We start from the raw sequence: 22,161 nt of genomic DNA, 5'->3' as shown, positions 1-22,161 counted from the left end.
TGAACTACCTGAGGATGAAATAAGAAATGGGTGTACAGCTCAATACCTCTTATTGCTAGATAACGTTTATTTTGCTATATTACCCTTGTTTGATGTAGTAACCATGGCAACCACAGCTGCCTATCATTACAGTGATATCAGAGAAGTATTAAAAAATCGAAACAGTTCTGAGTGTTTGTTTGTTTGGGTTTTTTTAATATTTTTTTTCATGCCTCCAGATCGGGACATATTGTTTTTGTGGTGTCCGTTTGTCTGTTGTCAACTTTAACCTTGTCCATAACTATTGCACCGTAAGAGGTAGGGCTTTCATATTTGGCATGTATGTTCCTTGTAATAAGGCGTTTCCGATGGTACCAAAATGTTTTACCATGTGACCTTTGACCTACATTTGAAAAGAGAAAAATTAATCATTACCACAATGATGACGTATGTGTTTTATAAAGTGTACATGCAATTAACACATGCCTTACATAGTACAGTTTGAATCCTCGACAGGAATTTGTTGTAACAAGGGGCAATGTAGTGTTTCATAAACACGCCCATTTTATTATCGTTATTCATTTAATGGAGTTGAGGAAAAACGAAAGCGTACTTAAGTCATATCTTATAATTCTACTTCTCGCGAACCCAACTTCCATTCTCCCCTCGAAATTATTTATTTGTGTGAAACTGCAAAAAGCTCTTATTTTATACGTAAGTTCAGAAGAAAAGAACAATAACATTCATACAACGGATAACGCAAAATTGTAGTAGTCAATGTTTTAAAAACAGTTTTACTGAATTGAAATATTTGTCTAAAAATATATCGTGCGTGTCTATACCGGGGTAATCTGATTGGATGAATATTTTCCCGATAGATGGCGCTATATGAGTCGGATGCCGGAAGTGGTAATCGCACCACGTGTTAGTCGACAAGCCTTTGAGGACTACAGTATTAATTATTTCAATTCCAGTGTCACAATTCATCTGATATCTAGATTCAAAAATGAAGGTCGAACCAAATGAGAAGAAAGTAAAGGACAAAACCAAAAAGGATCCAAAGAAATCAAAAGATAAGGTAAACACGTGATAAACAACTTTGTTTTGACAAAGTCGATGAGTAACTGAATTGGTTGACATTTGATTGCGAAAGAGCCACATGGCATAAAGAAAATGAATGAAAATATGAAAATCGGTCACTGAATTAATACTTTTGTCATATGACTTTTTTATAATGTTGATATAGTTGAACGACAAGCTTATTTATTTCATGTTTTGCCGTGAATTCTTAAAACGTTTTGACGTCTGGTTAGAGGCACGTGGTAGTCTAGCATAGACACGTGGTGATCTTGCACGTGGTCAGATACATTAAACAATTGTCCATAACTTAGTTAAAGACAGCTCTGTCTGTGCTTATGATTTGCGTTTTTCTTCAAATTTAAAAATTAAACGAAGAAGAATACCATATCCATGGTGATTTTACAGAACCCACAAGCGAATAGCACCTTCATATACGTTTTTATATTACAAGTAGAATCAAATAATGAATTAAATCATACAGCTGTTTCGTCCTTTTATGACTCTTAAGTGATACTGACATGAGGACCGAGTTTTTGAAACGAAGGAGATCACTCAGAAAAATCCAAAGTGTAAGAGGGAATGTCGAAACCAAATTGGGGAGATGCACTAGCCACTAAGCCCTTTGTGATTCCTCCATGGGACTCGTTTATACTAAACTGACAATGTTCTTCATCAGATTCATGGCCTTATAAATTCTAATCTGCAAATGAAGTCGGGGGACCTACCTCCTGTTCTGATGTCTCGCACGAAAAATGATTTTCTATACTAGCACACAATGCGAGTCCTCCAAGAAATCATGAAAGGTGTTCGTGTACATTTCAGGGTCTTGTTTAGGTCAGCAGACACATCATTTCTATTGGTAACAGATATAATCTAACCTTACTACACAATTTACCCAGTTGTTGCATAGCAATCCTTAAGGGAGGATAAAAGGTGTTTATGTAGGTTCAAAATTTGGTTTGTCCATTCATTGATTGTCAGATGACTGTTGAAGGCTATGACCCTTTTGTTTGACCGTTATGATAGCTTTACCGTAAGCTTCATGATACTGAAAATGCACCTACAATAACTTAGTGTAATTCTACATGTAAATCAAGTGTTAAGTCTTTCATATCCATGAGTATTTTGTCATCAGAGCCAGTCCATCACTGTACCTGATAACAAAGAACAGGGTCTTTATTTCATTGGAAAATGTTGTGGTGTGAATGTTTTCATTGTATCTAATATTTATAAACCCTTTCTGATCAGCTTTATGAAGATCCTTTGATTGTGATTATCCATGAGGGTTGAAGGTTTGAACCACCATTGATAACCCATCTACTCGCTTCATTTCCTACACAATATCTGGGGAATGAGTGTTGTTATTAATCATCATATTAATTAGCTACTGTAAAGCTTGATTATTGCTCATGTTCTGATAATAAATATTTCAGGTTAAAAAAAATTCCAAAAAGGACAAAAATTTACAACAAAATGGAGAAATCTCTTCACCAGAGATCGAGGTTGAAGCTGAAAGAGATCTAAAAGAAACTACAGCAAATGGGGAAGTCACAAATGGGCTGAATGACCATCAAAATGGAAAGGAAGAAAGCGAACCAGAACTAACCCCACAACAGAAAGAGGGAGCATTCTCTAACTTTAGGATTTCAGCTGAGACTGTGAAAAAATTGAAAGGTGCATAAAACCTTAATTATTCTCTGACACTACCTTAGTATTTGTAATATATATGTGTTTTTAAGTCAATTTCTATATGCTGTGTCATTTTCATACAAAATCATGACATAAAAATTAGTCTGTTCTGTAATTAATTGATAATGTCAAGCTCTTAAAATAAACTACAAAAGTACTAAGTATATCATTAATTTTACAACACAAGATTTGTTTAATCTTGACAGATGTACACGTACATTCAATTGTAGGCTTACTTTTTTTCTTCTTACAAAGTTGTCTGTTTTTTTTTCTATATTAAACAACTGTTTTGTTGTTACCATTTATTTGTTTTCTAAATAAATCAGTTCCAACCACATTTTAATGTTTTGCACTGAAACTTTCATCTATAATGGAAAGCGTTTTTAAAATTATTTCATGGTAACTATAATAAATGGTAATAAATTGCTTAATTTAGGGTTGATCACAAGTACTACTATATAGAATCTTTTTATGACTAGTTGACAGTAAATATCATCATGTTCCCATTTTACAGCAAAAGGAATTTCACATCTCTTTCCTATCCAGGCTCAAACATTTAATTATGTGTATGATGGAGAAGATGTCATCGCACAAGCAAGTAAGAACAGTTTTTTTTATTCTCAATATTTCATGCAAATATTTTATAAGAAAAAGCTTTTCAATCATGTTTTCATGTGAAAGATTTTAAATTGGATTAATTGTTTGAAGTTCTTATGTAAGAATTGAACATTTCTGTCAGAATTTCTCCATTTTATGTAAAACAAAAAATAACTGTTTACATATAATGTTTCAGGAACGGGAACAGGAAAGACGGTAAGTTTTTGTTGGAGGTGAAAACTTTGTGGTTGTATACTTTTATTTGATCAGTTACTTTTTTACATCAAGTATTTTTTGTACACTCATCAAATAAATGGGCTATAAATGTTTAATTCAGAGTAATGTGAGGATATATGCACTGTACATAAATCCAATAAAGGAATCATTTCTGAATTCTGTTCCACAAATACCTACTTGTGTTTGCTATTGTACTATTATTAGTTCATCCTCTTGTTTCATTTTAGCCATATTTTATCTGCATTGCTGTACATGTAGATTTGATAACAAATCATTGTGCATGTCTTTAAAAATAGTAAGATTATTTTCCTCTGTTGAACAATAGCTGTCCTTTGCACTTCCATTGGTGGAACGCCTACATCAGGATCTTTCAAATAAAAGAGGCAGACCACCTAAGGTATGTATAGTACTATTATCAGAATAAGACAGAAATGAAGACTAAAAAAAAAGAAAATTTTATACCCAAAAAGCAAAAGGGAAACATTCTCATTGATGGTAAATGGGTATATATTATCCTGAAAAAATTGGATTATTCACAATAGTGTATTGTTGCATTAAAGTTTACAGTAATTTTTGACTGAATCAGTAATGTATTAAACATGGAAGGTACATATTTTCTAACATATCACACAGGTTTTGGTGATGGCACCAACCAGGGAGTTGGCTAAGCAGGTGTGTAATGACTTTGAATCCATCAGTGACCGAATCTCTACTTTCTGCATCTATGGTGGTACTCCTTACTACCCACAAGGTAAGATATCAGAAGTTAGTACCTCTAAAGTCTTCTCCTGTGCTAATCATGTTCATTAAAGAATTTGCTTGCTGCTTGAAAGTTTGAAATAGCTTTGTTGCAGATGAATTAAGTTTCAAAAAAACCTTTCAAATTGTGCTAATACTGATATATTATAATGTATGTCAGAGGCTGCTGATGGGGGAGTGGTCAATGGCTTAAATTCACATTGGTTAATAAAGAGTTCTGCCAATGGCAAAATCAACCAGTAAACCTCACTAAAATCCTAGGGGTTAAAAACTGGGGTCCCAAGTATACTTTAACAATTGTGTGGAGTACAACTTTAATATTGTAACGTTGGTTACATGTTTAAAAGAATAATTTGTTTCTACAGATTTAAAACTAAAATCCAGGTGGGCTTATGGCATACCATGGCATCTATCCATTTAATGATTGGAACTTGCCCAAGTTTGGTGTGAGGTTCTCTCGGGTGAAGGGAAATTAATTGTGTACAAATTGTTGGTCTTGACCTCCTTGGACCTGAGAGGAGGGGCTAAAAATAGTCAAATTGACTCAAATATCAAAATTCTTCTCCTCAACGCCCATATGAGGGAGAATCAAATGCTCTAAATTGGTGAAAGGGTCTAAGGTGCTTAACTACAATTGTGAATTTCATGACACCAGGGTCACACATTTCCCCCATGGGAAGATGTAAAGTTTACAATGGTTTATACAGAAAAAGTACTTTTTTGAGTCTTATTTGTTTACTTTCCAATTTGAAATATTAAAACACGGTTAGAATTATGAGCAAAGGATGGTGGCTTGATGGTATGTACAATTTGATCTTAATTTGGGCTTAAAAGGGGTCAAATGGACACAAATTTCACATCTCCTCATTACCTAGATATGGAAGAATCAAATGCTCTTTATGGATTTGAAGGGCTACCAAAATTGGGAATTTCATGACCCCAGGGTCATAGATTTCCCCTGGGGAGGGGATGAATCTTACTATAATGTTTTATAGGAATTCGTATTTTTGAGCATAAAGTTGTGTGTTTTCCGTGGGAATAACTTGGTATAGGATGACGGCTTTGATGGTATGTATATATTGACACTGGCTGACCCCCAAGGGCTTGAATCACATCACTTTAGTCCGACTCATCAATGTTGCAATTTCTTTTTGTTTACACTTGAAAGCTACTTACCCTATGATCAATATCGCTTGACTGCCAAGGCCGCCAGGCCTCTTGTTTTATATGACATTTAAAATAGTAATAAATAGGTGCCTGCAAAAACAATAAAACAGTAACACTTCCTTAAAAAATAGATAAAAGATATTCCTCACCTTTTCTTTATTTTTGATATGAGTAGGAGTCTGTTTTAAGCTGGCTGTGAAATGATGCAAAAAAAATCCACTGTAAATGTTTTGTTACAGAAAATGCTATCAGGTCGGGTCTTGATGTTTTGGTGGGCACACCTGGTCGTATTCTCGATCATGTAGAGAAAGGCAATTTAGATTTCTCAACACTGAAGTATGTTGTCCTGGATGAAGTGGACATGATGCTGGATATGGGCTTTGCAGATAGTGTTGACCAGATCATCAAGACAGCCTACACTAACAAAGGTGAGTTGATCTTGTCCTGTCAGTGATGAAGCCTACAGTAACAAAGGTGAGTTGATCTTGTCCTGTCAGTGATGGAGCCTACACTAACAAGGTGAGTTGATCTTGTCCTGTCAGTGATGAAGCCTACCCTAACAAAGGTGAGTTGATCTTGTCCTGGCAGTGATGAAACCTACACTAACAAGGTGAGTTGATCTTGTCCTGTCAGTGATGAAGCCTACACTATTAAAGGTGAGTTGATCTTGTCCTGTCAGTGATGATGCCTACGCTAACAAGGTGAGTTGATCTTGTCCTGTCAGTGATGGAGCCTACACTAACAAGGTGAGTTGATCTTGTCCTGTCAGTGATGGAGCCTACACTAACAAGGTGAGTTGATCTTGTCCTGTCAGTGATGGAGCCTACACTAACAAGGTGAGTTTATCTTGTCCTGTCAGTGATGGAGCCTACACTAACAAGGTGAGTTGATCTTGTTCTGTCAGTTGTGAAATTGCAGTCTGGTGATTTGGGTTATTCATGAACATGTGTTGTACAGATTTTTTGACAATTTTTGTTTTCTTAATTACAGATGAAGGTTCAAAGCCTCAGACTCTACTATTCACAGCAACACTGCCCCCCTGGGTATATCAAACTGCAAAGAAGTACATGGACGAGAAGAATATTAAGAAAGTGAACCTGGTAGGGACACAGGAGAACCGTACCTCTACTACAGTCCAGGTGAGATAAATAGAATCTTAATCTCTTTTTAGCTGATATCGGGAAAGCTTAACCTGAAAGGCAGATTTTCAATTGAACACAAGGCTGAATTAGTGTTTGCAACAGAGTAATCTACCTGCCAGAGCTGAGATCCCCCTATCTGACCATCCAAGGGGGCACCAGTGACGAAATGTGATGATATGTAATAATTAGAGCTGTGATGGTCAGGTATCAACATCAAGGTTACAGAAGCAAGACATTAATATTCTGAAAACATGCATATTCCAGACAAAAAATAAAACATCTATAACCCAGACAAATTAAGCACAGGGCCTAGATCAATTTATTCAATACATAAATATTTGTGTATAGAAACAGTGAAAGAGATAATGAAATATTCCCCAGAGCCAGGCTAAAGTATCAAAAGCCCTTGTTAAAACTTGTGTGTGACATTTATTCATTACAAAATCGTTGGCTTAGTTCAATCTGATTTGATTCATAAACAAATGAGCAATATTCAGCACAGCAAAGTCTGCTGATCGTTGTATCTTATCACAATTTCGTTGTCATGTTTATTCAGTCACTACAAAAGATTCTACAAATTTAGACAGTTTTTCCAGCACACAAACATTTATCACTATTTTAATCATCACATTTGTCAATAAACCTTTGTATGACATGGATTGAAGAAATTATTTGCTAAATATCATTTTGGTTACCATTTTTTATTCGAATCCGACATATCATGACAGCTGTCTTTGGTTTTCTTAGGCATCCTGGAAAATGGCATTAAGTTAAGAGCAGAATATTAAATGATTTTACAAACCATTGTCATGCAAAAGGAATGCATGAATGGCAAATCGATATTTAGTTTTATTTCAAAAGTACAAAGAATTATAACGAAACAAGATTATTTGTCTGATGGCCTAGTTGACAAATAAAAATCACTCCTAAAATCGCTCGTCCATCAGCAAAATCCATTTGTCAGATCAAGCAGATAATTGCTTTAGCTGGGCCCTGATTCTCAGTAACATTCATACAAACATTTGTATCATTTTCAGTGACCACAAAGTATCTTTATTATAGCATCTCAAAATATCTTGGTTGTTCAGATGTAGTCATACTTCAACTGAGATTGAAAGATTTGGGTTACTTTCAAAAGGCCACCATTGACAAACATTTATGTTACTGTGGTTATATCTGATGTTTCAGTGGTCAGGGGGACAGGTCATTTTATCAAAAAATATATATTTAGAATATTCTAGTAAAGTGAAAACATTGTCACAACAAGCAGGTGTCATGTTTCAGATTCATTCATTAGTGTTGAAAATCAAATGTTGGAACAAAGCTATAAGTCTTGTTTTTATATTATAAAGATACCATGATCGGGATTTCCTTGTGATAACAGTGCTAATGATAATGATTTTGGTTTAAAAATATCTAAACCTTGATCATCATCCTTTACAGGACTTCTTTTTATTGATAACAATACCATATTTCTCCGCCAATAAGCCCAGGGGGCCTGTAACTACCTTGGAATGAAAATTATTCTAAATGTTGATAACACCAAAATATTCAGCACATCCTTCAATAGTCTATTTTTGTATTTTGATAATTAAATACACCATATTTTTATGTTTTGTTATTGCAAATTAAGATTAAACTAAGATGTTGTTTTAAACTTTTCTACAGCATTACAAAGGATTTAATAAAGACCCAGTGAAGCCAATAAGTTTAAATATACCTGTAACTTTTTTTTTCATCTTTAGCACTTGGCCATCAAGTGTAGCTATCATGATCGTGCAGCCACCATTGGGAATGTTGTGTCTGTGTACAGTGGTGAGCATGGGCGAGGTATGATCTTCTGTGAGACAAAAAGGGATGCAGATGAACTAGCTCTAAGCCCTCTCATTAAACAAGATGGACATGTCCTTCATGGAGATATTCCCCAGGCAAAACGAGAGTCTGTGCTTAAGGTAAGCATAATCCTGATGGCTAAGTCAACATTTTCTCTCTTTAAGATAATGTTTCTTCAATTTTCACTCTTAGTTTTTGTTTATTTGTTGATTTTCACTCTTTGTTGTTGTTTATTGGTTAACCCTAGGATCTGTCCATTAACTCTAAAATGAAAGAAGACTTTTCTCATCAGTTGATTCACAAAATTATGCAGTTGTATATGCATTTATATCTAGATGTTCAAAGAAGGCAAATACAAAGTTCTCATCACGACGGATGTAGCAGCAAGGGGCCTTGATGTGCCATTGGTGGACCTTGTGATTCAGTGTAATCCCCCTAAAGATGTGGACTCGTACATTCATCGATCTGGAAGGACTGGGCGTGCTGGCCGCTCTGGCGTATGTGTATGCTTCTATAAACCCCAGGAGGAACATGATTTAGCCTGGGTGGAGACAAAAGCGGTAAGTGTGCAAATGTTTGTGAAACTGGCTTTCTTTTACCAAAATGTAGATCTTGTCTGTATTAGACTTGCTAAGTACTACATAAGATATATATATTTAGTATATCATTTGCTCTGATTGTGGCTTATTTGTACCAAAATAAATAAATATGCATTGAGCTCACATTTAATTAACAACACCAAAAATGTATCTACTATTGGATATGTTTTGAGAATGAATATCAGTTTTCCTAAAAATACATTTTTTAATTTCAGAGAATCAAGTTTAAAAAGATTGGAGGTCCTTCTACTACTGACATCATCAAGGCCTCTGCTGATGATGCTGCTAGGTAAGAACTGTTAAAAGTTTTATGTGTTTTGGAAAACTTTAAAATAGCGGTAATAGTAAGTAATTTGTTGAGGACAGATGTGAGAAGCGGTAAAAAATTAGCTGAAAACAGTTTCAGATCAACATGGAATCATACACTTTTGCATCAAATTAATATTGTCTTTAAATAGTTTATACTTTGGGTAAATGGTAATATGTAAATTTTAGTTTTTCTTCTAACAGTCAATTAGGCAGCATCTTTGAAAAAAATCACGGTTACCTCCCTTTGACCATTGATATTTACAACTGACTTCAAGATGTAGGTTATTTCCCCTTGACCATTTGGTTTTTAAAATGGCAGGGGGGGGGGGGAAAGCCAGATTGGGTTTTTTTTTTCTAAATTTAATATTTCAAGCATTATATTTTTTTTCTCAAAGAAGAACAGCAGATATGTTTGTTATACTTTTCTGAAAAGTATGTTGAGCATGTTCCATATTATAATAGATGTTTATAAATGAAAATGGATTTTGTGAGATTGATCATGAATGTATTTTTGTTGTTTATGCAGGTCCCTAGCTATGGTGACAGATGAAACATTAGAATATTTTCGGGAGTCAGCTGAAAATCTGATTGCAGAACGTGGTGCAGTGAAGGCATTGTCCGCTGCCTTAGCAGTGATGTCGGGAAGTAAAAACATTGTACCTCGGTCTCTACTTTTGAACAAAGAGGTAAGGCACAGACATCCTTTTCCTTCATATACATCTCAGATTGAACTGCATTTGTTTTGTTGTTATATGTTCCATAAAAATGAAAGTTGCACATGCATGACTGGCTTGGATTCACTGTTGATGTTAACAGGAATGCACTGACTCATATCTTTATGACTCGGATCCATTGTTGATGTTAACTGGTATACATTGACAATATTTCAGCTAATTAAAAGTACACCTGTTGCTGCTGAGTAACAGCTGAGCAAATGTTTGTAAATTGATCTTGATTGATCTATATAGAATTTCCACAAATTAGATATCTCATATTTGTTAACCCAAATCGCCCTTCGTCCGTCCGTCCGTCTGTAAACAATTCTTGTTACCGCTATTACTGGAAAAGTACTGGATGGATCTTTCTCAAATTTCATATGCAGGTTCCCATTGGTCCCTAGTTGTGCATTGTACCTTTTTTTAACTGATTCGCATTCAAGATGGTCGACAGGTGGCCATCTTGGATTTTGGAAGTAAAAGTTTGTTACCGCTATTTCTGGAAAAGTACTGGATGGATCTTTCTCAAATTTCATATGCAGTTTCCCCTTGGTCCCTAGTTGTGCATTGTACCTTTTTTGGACTGATTCAAATTCAAGATGGCCGACAGGTGGCCATCTTGGATTTTGGAAGTAAAAGTTTGTTACCGCTTTTTCTGAGAAAGTACTGGATGGATCTTCTTCAAATTTCATATGCAGTTTCCCGTTGGTCCCTAGTTGTGCATTGTACCTTTTTGGACTGATCCGAAATCAAGATGGCTGACAGGCAGCCACAGTGCTCCAGATAACTTTTTGACATGTGGGGTTTTCACTCCTACCTTTATAAATTGAGGGGTTTTTTCACCCCTGCCTTCATCAAGTGTATGGGTTTTTCCATATTAGGGTAACACTGAATTTGTAAACATTTTTGACAGCGCCATATTTGCTATGCGACTGGTTTATAATCACGATCAAGAAAGCACTTGTTACGAGTTTCGTTTACTTGATAAGTGTCTGTTTGACTTAGATTATTGAGTTTTCTAACTACGTAATATTGGAGCCGGACATTGACGCAGAGTCCGGATTTCGCACGGGTTAATGACGCAAATCTTATTTTTTTCCTAGCGTGAAATTAGAAATATTGTGCGTGAAAACGCATTCACGCAGGCTATCTAGAGCACTGAGCCATCTTGGATTTTGAGAGTAAAATCTTGTTACTGCTATATCTGAGGAAGTACTGGATGGATCCTTCTGATATTTCATAGATATTGGTTTCCCTTGGTCCCTAGTTGTGCATTGTACGTTTTTTCGACTGATTTGAAATCAAGGTGGCCCACAGGCAGCCATCTTGGATGTCGACAGTAATACAGCACAAGCATATTGTCCATTATCCACCTGTAACTGACTGCTATCTAATAATACTTTGGGATCTTTTTCAAATGATATTTGCTAATAGGTGCTTAATAAAAATATCTTGTGCCATCATTGAGTACATTCAATGAAGACCAGTTCATGAACATTTACATGATCAAACCAGGTTACAGGCAGCTATTTGTATTTTATCAATGAAAGTTTGTTTTCGCTATCGCAGATGGATCCTCCTTAAATTTCATATGTATGTTCCCCTTGGTCATTTAAATTTTGGGATTGACCCAAAATAAAATGGACAACAGGTGGCCATCTTGATTTTGCCAAGTAAGCTATCACTATATCTTGAGAAAATATGTTGGGAGGGATCTTTTTTTTATTTCATGTGTAGGTTTACATTAGTATCTTGTTGTGCCCATTTGATTTTCAGACTGATGTTAAAAACAATATGGCCAACTTGTAGCCATCTTGAATTTTGACAAAGAAAGTTTATCACTATTTTATGAGAAGTACGGAATGGACCTTTCTCAAATTTCATATATAGGTTCCCCTTGGCCCTTTATCTCTCGGCATATATATTTCATGAACATTTACAACACCTGTAACAAACAAAAAAAAATAAACAAATCTTCAAGAACTGAAAACAGATCCTCAAATGGTGGGCACCAAGATCCCTCTGGGATCTCTTGTTGTTAAGATGAATCGAGGCATGCAGTTTCTATAAGAACATAGAAAAATCTGCAAATTTTTATTTCACTTGGTTTAGAAGGACAGATGAGCTTAATGCCAAACTGCTGCATCAGACTATTAACCCTTTCTGTAAATTACCACTATTCATAAATGACCAGGAGAATTCTGACAATATTCGGTCTTACATGTCCTTCGGGAAAGAGAATGGTTTGCAAGTTGTCTAAAATCCATATTCATCCTTAGGAATGTTTGGATTCTGTCCTAATTTTTTTCTAAAGCATCCTTAGCTGAAAAGAGAATTCATTTTGTATAAACAGTGGGTCTTAATCCTGTGGAACAGGAGAGGCAATAGTCCAATAGGAAAAAAAAGAAAACTTTTTGAAATCATCTTTTGTGGAAATGCCTGGAGTTTGTTCTGATTTGTTTGAAACATAACTGGTTGGAAGGAATCCCGTCTTGTATAATCTAATAGTTTGAAACCCTACCAGAGACTAGAGGTGTTAGATGTAATAGGTTCTCAAAAATCCACATCAAGGATATTGTCAACATATGATCTGAAGTATTCTTAGGTAAACAGAACTCAATTTTGTATTAAGGGTGGATCTGACTTTCCTTTGACCACATGGCAGACTTAGTTTTTGAATTAATGGTTGAGCTAAGCTGGCCACATGGGCATCTTATTCATGCAAAGACCATCATCTGACATCCTGTACTGGATATCCCTATAGTTATAAATTTATTGTTAGCATCTCAAGACAGTTTGAGGTGCTTAACCAAAATTGTGAATTTCATTACCCCAGGGTCTCACATTTCACCGTGGGGAGGGGGTAAAGTTCACAATAGTTTATTTAGAAAAAAATAGATTTTTGTGCATAATTTGCTTAATTTCCATCGGAAATATTTAAAACTTGGTTAGATGTATGTGCGAAGGGTAAGGGCTTGATGATATACCAATATTGATCCTGACTGACCCCTAGAAGGGCTCATGGGCGGGGCCAAAAAGGGTCTCAACACCCGGGTATGGTAGAATCAAATGCTCTGTATGAACAGAAGCATGGAAGGTGCTTTAATTACCAAAATAGGTCTCACATTTCTTCCTGGGCAGGAAGTTTTTTTAACTTAATTGTAATTTTCACAGAAAATTGCATTTTTGAGCTTAACTTTGGTTATATTCCGTTTGAAGAATTATTAGTACAAGATGACAGTTTTCGTTCAGTGTCACAATTTGTTTTATGACACTTGATAACAATATTTACATTTAGTATTGCTCATCTCAGGTAACGGTCAAGGCCGCTAGGCCTCTTGGTTACATTCATTACTTGTAGTACTGGCCTTTGAAGATTATTTCTACATAAAAAGAGGTTATTTAAACTTGAAGTGAATATATTATCTTGTCAAGCTCCACATGTTTGAATTTTGATAGACAGAGTTTATGACGTGTAAACAGTACATGTTCACTATAACTAGATTTTCTTTATGAATCTTTCTTTATATAAACTTTATTTGTTTTACAACAATTGCGAAACAAGTTATTTAAACTTATACTAATCACTCTTGTTGGCCCGGATGTAAGCGCGCGAGGGGCCTTATTGTGGGAGGAAACCGGAGTACCCGGGGAAAACCCACGCGGTCGGACAGGTGACCCCTTACCTTTTCACGTCCGTTCCGGGAATCGAACCCCGGTCGGCTAGGTGAAAGGCGAGTGCGTTAACACTGCGCCACCCGACCACCCAATCTTTCTTTAGTATCATCATTTAAAATATTCAAAGTTGAAGACATAGAATTATTTATGATAAGAGTAAACCCATTATATTGCCTCATACTGGGGTTCAGGGTTTGAAGTTCAGTATTATTTGTATGTTAAACTTTTGTCCTTGTCATAAACAAACCATCATAAAGTTGCATTCTTCTGGTCTTCTCTCCAAATTGATATTACCCTAATGACCTCATTTCTGTTGGGGGGGGGGGGGGGGGGGTCAAAGTTTGAGCAAAGGTCGAATTATACCACTGTTAAAATTTATTAGGGCTATTAGGGTAGCTAACTAGATAACCATGTTTTATTGACTGAAATAATCATAAGCATGTTTTTGGTTTGTTACTTTGGTGACCAAAAGTCTGGGTATTAGAAAAGGCTATATGATAAAACAAATTTATGTAATACAAAAAAACCATTATTGAAATTATCGAAATTATGGGAAATTATTTTGACTCTTGGAATCACATGTGCTGGAGTTCAATTTTAATCTTGTCTATATATTGAAAGGTTTTGAGGGCAAATGACTTGGTGTAACAGTGGAAAACATGTGAAAAAGAAGAAAAAATCAAATCTTCCAATAGGTTATAGTCCTCCATCATCAGATGGTAGACTGATCTCATGATCGTGGGCTATTCAGATTGCCATTTGTCAGTGGTCCGTGGTCAGTCTGTCAGTTTGTGAACATTGTTATTTTTTGAGATACACTTGATGAATCTTTCTTAAATTTTAAATGTACGTTCCTCTAATTCCCTAGTTGTGCCTCTTTGATTTTTGGTTTGATCAGAAAAATCAAACTGGGTTACAGGAAGCCATTTGTATTTTATCAATGAAAGTTTGTTTTCGCTATCGCAGATGGATCTTTCTTAAATTTCATATGTATGTTCCCCTTGGTCATTTAAATTTTGGGATTGACCCAAAATAAAATGGACAACAGGTGGCCATCTTGATTTTGCCAAGTAAGTTATCACTATATCTTGAGAAAATATGTTGGGAGGGATCTTTTTTTTATTTCATGTGTAGGTTTACATTAGTATCTTGTTGTGCCCATTTGATTTTCAGACTGATGTTAAAAACAATATGGCCAACTTGTAGCCATCTTGAATTTTGACAAAGAAAGTTTATCACTATTTTATGAGAAGTACGGAATGGACCTTTCTCAAATTTCATATATAGGTTCCCCTTGGCCCTTTATCTCTCGGCATATATATTTCATGGCTATCTATTTTTCATTCTTGATTCATATGTCTTGCAAAGATCAAAAGTTAAGGTGTTTGCTCTTAGATATGAAATTTTACTTCAACAATCAGCAGGCAAAGGGATGGGCCCAAGAGCAGCAATAAGAATAACATTAAGCTTCTAAAGGAAGGGCTCTCACAACCCATTTTGGGACTGGGGCCCGGGGCCCTTAGAATTGGGAAAAATAATGGTGTTTTGCTTAGAATTGGGAGAACTTGGGGTCTAAATTGGGGAAAAAAAGATACCATTTTGCATTGGGAATCGGCCCCAAATCTGGCAGATCGAGAGCCCTGAAAGGAATTCCAGGAATCGGTAAAACACGAATGAGTATCCGTTTGATCAATACAATTCCTTGATATATATATATATATTTAAAAAGGTACCATAATTTCCCAATGAGATGAGGTGATTTTACCAAGGATCCCCATGAACATACATGGAGTGTGTCTCCCTCTGGTCACAGACTGCAAAAGGATATGAATTGGCTTGAGAAGGAGGCTACAACAATTAGTATTTGTCCTGTGCTTGTGTCATATAGCATTTTACAGCCAAAAACAGGCTGTTACTTTAGCCAAAAAAACGGAAATCCTTCTTTCTCAAAGTAAAGAAGATATATCAAGAGTATCTTCCCAATTTAAAGCAAACATGCACAGACTGCTGTAAATTTTGCCAAATCATGCAGCTGTGTGTATATCATAGGCATGAGCAACACTGGACTTTGTATCATTAATAGCTCAGTTTTCAGAAAGTTGTCATATATCTAGGTCAGATGTATAATTGGTATGTGGACGTATAGTTTGAAAGGTGGACACCAGATCAGTCATTGCTTTAAAATAATAACATAAAATCTTGTCTTAGGATAAAACTAAAGTTCCTTTTTTCAATTCAAGATTAAATGATACATACACTATATAAATGCAAAATGAAAAAAGTATATATTATTTTTAGTAAGCTCTTTATATTGCCCTATAAATAAGTATGAAGTGTTACTGGCATTGTACTGTATACAAAGAGGGTTTTAAACTAGCTACATTTAAGTGGCTCTTGAATTGAGGAAGTATGTACATGTATACTTCACTTATATGGTATAGATTACCAAAGATAGTATTCATCGGTTTATCAACTACATATGCAAATGTAAAAGGACCTGATCGTAGTGTTTTATCATGCAGCTTGTCACAAATATGTGTGTCTACACACATATGAGATATGATAAGAATTATGCTTTATCTATTTATTTGCCTTTTGTACTTTTAAAAGTTATCAATGCAATGGCCATAAGCGAAGTGACCTCATTCAGATTAGCTGTACATGTCATGAATAATTTCGGGAATGTCAAATGGCTGGGATTAGTCATGCTATTGTTGGTAACCACAGGTATAGACATACCATAAACTTCGTCTTTGTGATGACTTGACCAGAGTAGTCCTGGTAGTCTATAGCTGACCTTGGAATTTCCAATCTTGTGCTAAATATAGATTAGAAATTACCATTTGGTCACATCATAGACTGCAATAACACTCTATATTAGATGTTTGTGTTATTCTGAATGTTGTGTAAATGGTCAATTTGATCTTTATCCATAAAAGAAATAAAACGGTATTTTATCCACAAGATTCCTTCAGGTCACAAATGTACTTGAACATATTCATACATGAATTAAAATATTAACACATTACACAAACGTTGACATAGCCTTTATCTAATTTTGTGTTCCATATAATTTGTATAGTCATTTAAGATGTACAAGTCTCTATAATGTTCTTAAGTTAAGGAAAAGTGTTTTGTGAGGTGGTATAGTATAAAGATAATTTAATTCTGTATTTTCCTTACATTCCAAGGCATCTACAAATGTAACTGGGGACTTGGTTAAAGGACTTCATTCTGCATAAAATACTTTTTAGCTAAAACACAAGAAAATATTAAAGTGTATATGATGGGTATTGAAAAATTGCAGTATCAATTGAGATCGAACATTTAACATACAATACAATTTTCATTGTTATATCACTACAGGTAATAACATTGATCTGCCTCAGCAATTACAGGTCTTTATCCTACAGTTTCTGTCGCAGAAAAATTGATTGTGTAAGACTGGTCATTGTGTGCACACTGCCATATGTTTGTTCATATATTAGGAGATTAAAGCAGCAATAATCTTTTACAGAATTTGCTTTGTTTGTTCATTGTTGTGTGATTGTCATTTGATAGATATTTTATGGGAACATTCCCCTTTTTGTCCCCCTGAAAAATGTTAAATATCTTATTTACTTTGCATTTGGACGTAGTGCATGTCTGGGTTATCTGTGTATACATTATCGGGGTCCATCATGCGTTTCTATTATTAGACCAGATTATGACCAAGTAATTTTCTGAAAACATCAGGCTGTAATAGCAAATAATAAACGGAGTTTGCAAGGCGTGCTCAGGAAATTCTATCAGTAGTGGTATACATGTTCACTGGCCTGTCTTAATGTATGCATCCAACTTTAAGTGACAGAACTGTATACAACAATGGGAAAGGAATCTGATCACATGCTATAGATAAAAAGATTGGTGTGCAATGTACAGGACGCAATGCTGTATTGTTCAATAAATAACATTAATAAGTTGACAGTTAAAAGCTTTGAATAACATACTATTGACTGGGATATGCGGGATTGTCTGTACTGTGTTTCTGTGAGACTTGTCATGTTTAGGGTATTGTGAGGTTGTCTGTACTGTGCTTGTGTGGGACTTGTCATGTTTAGGGGATTGTGAGGTTGTCTGTACTGTGCTTGTGTGAGACTTGTCATGTTTAGGGGATTGTGAGGTTGTCTGTACTGTGCTTGTGTGAGACTTGTCATGTTTAGGGGATTGTGAGGTTGTCTGTACTGTGCTTGTGTGAGACTTGTCATGTTTAGGGGATTGTGAGGTTGTCTGTACTGTGCTTGTGTGAGACTTGTCATGTTTAGGGGATTGTGAGGTTGTCTGTACTGTGCTTGTGTGATGCTTGTCATGTTTAGGGGATTATGAGGTTGTCTGTACTGTGCTTGTGTGAGACTTGTCATGTTTAGGGGATTGTGAGGTTGTCTGTACTGTGCTTGTGTGGGACTTGTCATGTTTAGGGGATTGTGAGGTTGTCTATACTGTGCTTGTGTGATGCTTGTCATGTTTAGGGGATTGTGAGGTTGTCTGTACTGTGCTTGTGTGATGCTAGTCATGTTTAGGGGATTGTGAGGTTGTCTGTACTGTGTTTGTATGAGACATATTTGTGTAGAAAGTAACAAAATCATTAATTTCATAGGGGGGGGGGGGGGTACTTTTAACGGTAATTTATATCCTGAAGGGTGAGGGTAGACCCCCTTAATTAACAAGTTAAGACAGCTAGGGCAAAACTCACTTAAGTTACTCTAATGTAGCCCTTGTACCTAGGGACTCGAATCACCTTAATCACGTTCTTACAAACATGGATGTGCCTAGGAAAAAAGGGGTCAAAGATACATTCAGTCCAAGAAGGGTAAAGTATGTTACAAACTTACCACTGACTCATCTGTTTGATAGTACAATATTGAATCCTAAGATAACTAATCTCTCACTATGGTTATTAATCCCATTGGTCAAGATGATAGCCCAAGTCTGTTACTTGGATAATGTTGATAATTTTGTGTGCTTATTCAGTGATGTATTGAAATGTATGTGAGCTTTTCTTGTACACTCACTTCTACAAATAAGGACAATAAATATTTTAAACCCTAGGTTAAAATATTAAAACTTAGTATGGATAAGCCATGATTAGATAAGGAATTAAAATGCTTTTATTCAGTAGGTATAAAAATACCTTGCACACAATTACACCTTATTGTTGAACAAGAAAGGAAGTACAAATTCAGTCTTTGGAAAAAAAGACAGTACTCTAGATTGGAAGGTGGTATGTTAGAATATGTGACTGAAAGATCCAAAACAATTTTTAAGTAAATTTATTTCTTCTAAAAAAATTGATATTTAAATATATTATAAGCATTCTTTAAAAACTTTGAGCAACAGCTCTTTGCAGGCTCAAAATGGCCAGACTCCGTTTGAAAATGATATTTTTAAAGACGATACACCATTCATGTTATATATATTATATGAATAAATTACACTTGATTGAATGCCGTTAAAAATTTTAAGATAGGAAAGTGGCACAGTGTTGATAGTATTCTGAATGAGTGATTCAGTGTTTCATAGTTGATGGAGATATGTAATTACAAGTATAATGTACTCTTGTTGACTACATTTTAAAATCTGGGCATTTTCCCTTCGATTGGTCTGTTGTTGTAATTACACTTTAACATAAGAAGGGTAATTTATTTGACCTTAGTAGCTTTAGAGACATATGTATTGTTAGTTGTCTGGATAATTGTCTACTTTTGTTTTAAACTGTTGGAACGGTCAAAATTGTATTATGTCTGATGCCCAGTTCTATTTCAGTCCAGGTCTTAAAAGATGCTTTTATTATTAATTTTTTTTTTTTGACATTCAGTTGTATTTAGATCACGGACTCAATAAAAATTAACAATTATTCTGCTGAAAAACCATTCAATAAAAGTTCATAGACTTAATCTATGGTATAAACTTTTAAAATTTGGTATAAGAGAAAAACTCTGAGGAATGTAGACTGCCAGGTGACCTCTTTAGGAGAATGATACAAAATAAAATAATTTCTTAACACAGTTGAAGTCAGAAAAGGGGCATAATTGTAAATGAAATTTGCCAATAACATGTGGTGCTTTAAAGAGTTGTTTGAAGAAATGCGTTTTGCCTATGTTTTGATTTTTTTACCAAACCAATGTTGAAAACCTCTGAATACTCTATTATATTAACGTCATCCATGAAGTTTAAAGGGTCAAAGATTTATATGATAATTTCTGCAAATAACCTGTCCTACGGACAATTCTAGCCACAGTCCTTGTTATAGCTATACTTGGTCAGTGATATCCTCAACATAAGCAAGAAATGATTTCCTACAGGGAGGTTGTAAGATTTAACAATCCTATGTAGTACAGGAAATAGCATTGAAAAAATGTGGATTTCTTTTTAATGTGTCTAGAAAGACTTTAAGTCCATGTTGAATATATTCATATAGCGTATTTATTCAGTAACCCAGGGCCAACATACAAATTTTACTGGAAGTCATGATGGCTTGGCTTATTGCAGAAAGGTTCTCTAAGTAGAAATGTATGTGGATGGATTTCTTTACTAGGAATGTGTATATTGCATAATACAGTATGTATTTAATTGCCTTCATTAAAGAGACTTTATATTACAATATGCAAGTTGACCTATAGAACTTGTGTGACAAGCAAGTAATGACACTCACATGTGTGATGTTAAAAACGAGACTTAAAGAAGAATTGACAGCACAAATCTTATCCTTATCAAATGTCAACATATGTTGCGAGGAAAAAATTGACAACACACCCACCCTGAAAAACGAAGCCATTATAGTGTTAAGATTTGTTTTCGTTCATGAATCTTTATTAACTAGTTTCGTCCATTTCAGGGTTACACAACTTACATATACAAGACCAACATAGAAATGCGTGGCATGACTTATGCATGGAGAGCACTGGAACGTCAACTGGAGGAGGAAACAAAAGAAAAAATCAAGGGCATGAGGTTCTGCAAAGATCATATGGTTAGTTGGCATTTCCTGCTTTGTAAACCTTATATTGGACAAGATTCAGATGTTTTCATCTACCATTTAGGACTGTATTTAGATATATAAAATACTTAACCTTAGATTTCTGAGAAAATCATGTGATCTAGAGTCGTCTAGTCCCCATAGTTTATGAAAAAAACCTTCACTTTGTGTCAAGTTTCATAACAAGTACGGAATGTCAAATATACATAAAAAATTAAAGATGATGCAAATTTCATTTCATTTTGGTTTTCAATTTGCAGGCTGTTGCATTTGACATCCCCACAGAATGTGACGAGTACATTGCTAAAACATGGGTAGATACTGATCGCGACTCTCTCACTAAAGCCACAGAACTTCCAGAGATGGATGAACCAACATACAGTAGCTTTGGACGAGGAGGGGGAAGAGGAGGCGGTAGAGGAGGTGGAAGAGGTTTTGGGGGTCGAGGATTTGGGGGCAGAGGACACGATCAAGGTCGAGGAAGCCCAAGAGGGAGGGGAAGCAGTAGAGGCTTTCGGGGGGGATTCAACAAGAGGAGAGTAGATTTTGATGGTGCACCACAAAACAAGAAAATGAAATTTGATTAATGATAATAATAAATTTAGGTGAAATTTCACCTATGTTAAATGGTCTTGGAACAATATAATTATACATTGTTGTATTTATCTGTACTTAAATAGATAAATTTGTTGTAGATATCTGAATGTTGTTTTGTCTTCTTTTATGTTTTGTTATGGAGTAACAAAAGTCAACTCTAAAATCGAATAATGAAGTAGATGTTTTTAGTTCTTTTTACGCTATATGACCTATAACCAGTGTTTCTTCCATAATTGTGAGCGGTCCACTGTGCATACATTTTCCATTCAAATGACTTCTTCTCAATTAAAAAAGGCCCAGGGTGCAGATTTTTGGCCTGTAGCATCATAGGATGACGGGCTACCTAGTACTTAATATGAATGACCTTAGCTGACTTTGAAAGTAAGAGGGGTCAAATATGTTAGAATCTTTAAACAACTTCTCCTCAATAATCAAAAGGCCAAGGCTACTGATATTTGGTTTGTAGCGTGATGAGATGAAAGGCTTCCAAATTTGTTAAAATGAATGACCTTGACTAATTTTCAATGTCATGGGTGTCAAATGTGTTAAAATGTTTAAACAACTTCTCAATTACCAAAATGCCCTGGGTGTTGATATAAGTAAATAATAAAGTATGTTTCTAGTTTCATCAAGGCACCTCCAATACATGTACTTAAAAAGCTATTGACAGGACAAAAACTTGATGGTGAAAGTTTAATCTTCATGCACATATATTATTCAAGTTGCATAAAGATATTTCTAATGTCTCCAAAGCCGTGGACGGA

General features: G+C 35.3%; 1 protein-coding gene across 1 annotated transcript; it reads left to right on the top strand.

Annotated features, from left to right (window-relative positions):
• Positions 1-940: 940 nt before the first annotated feature.
• Positions 941-21,491, top strand: LOC132551603 (nucleolar RNA helicase 2-like). Its single transcript, XM_060215773.1, has 14 exons — positions 941-1,057; positions 2,493-2,733; positions 3,263-3,346; positions 3,542-3,561; positions 3,908-3,979; positions 4,216-4,333; positions 5,748-5,936; positions 6,499-6,647; positions 8,396-8,602; positions 8,819-9,043; positions 9,298-9,371; positions 9,918-10,077; positions 20,660-20,794; positions 21,061-21,491. The coding sequence occupies exons 1-14, from the start codon at positions 986-988 to the stop codon at positions 21,385-21,387; spliced, it is 2,073 nt and encodes a 690-aa protein (XP_060071756.1). The 5' UTR covers positions 941-985; the 3' UTR covers positions 21,388-21,491.
• The last annotated feature ends 670 nt before the right edge of the window (positions 21,492-22,161 follow it).

This window comes from Ylistrum balloti, unplaced genomic scaffold (assembly GCF_031769215.1).
Source record: "Ylistrum balloti isolate Yb309-2 unplaced genomic scaffold, AGI_CSIRO_Ybal_v1 Utg370208, whole genome shotgun sequence".
NCBI classification, from domain to species: Eukaryota; Metazoa; Mollusca; class Bivalvia; order Pectinida; family Pectinidae; genus Ylistrum; species Ylistrum balloti.
This window is presented reverse-complemented; position numbering and strand designations above follow the sequence as displayed.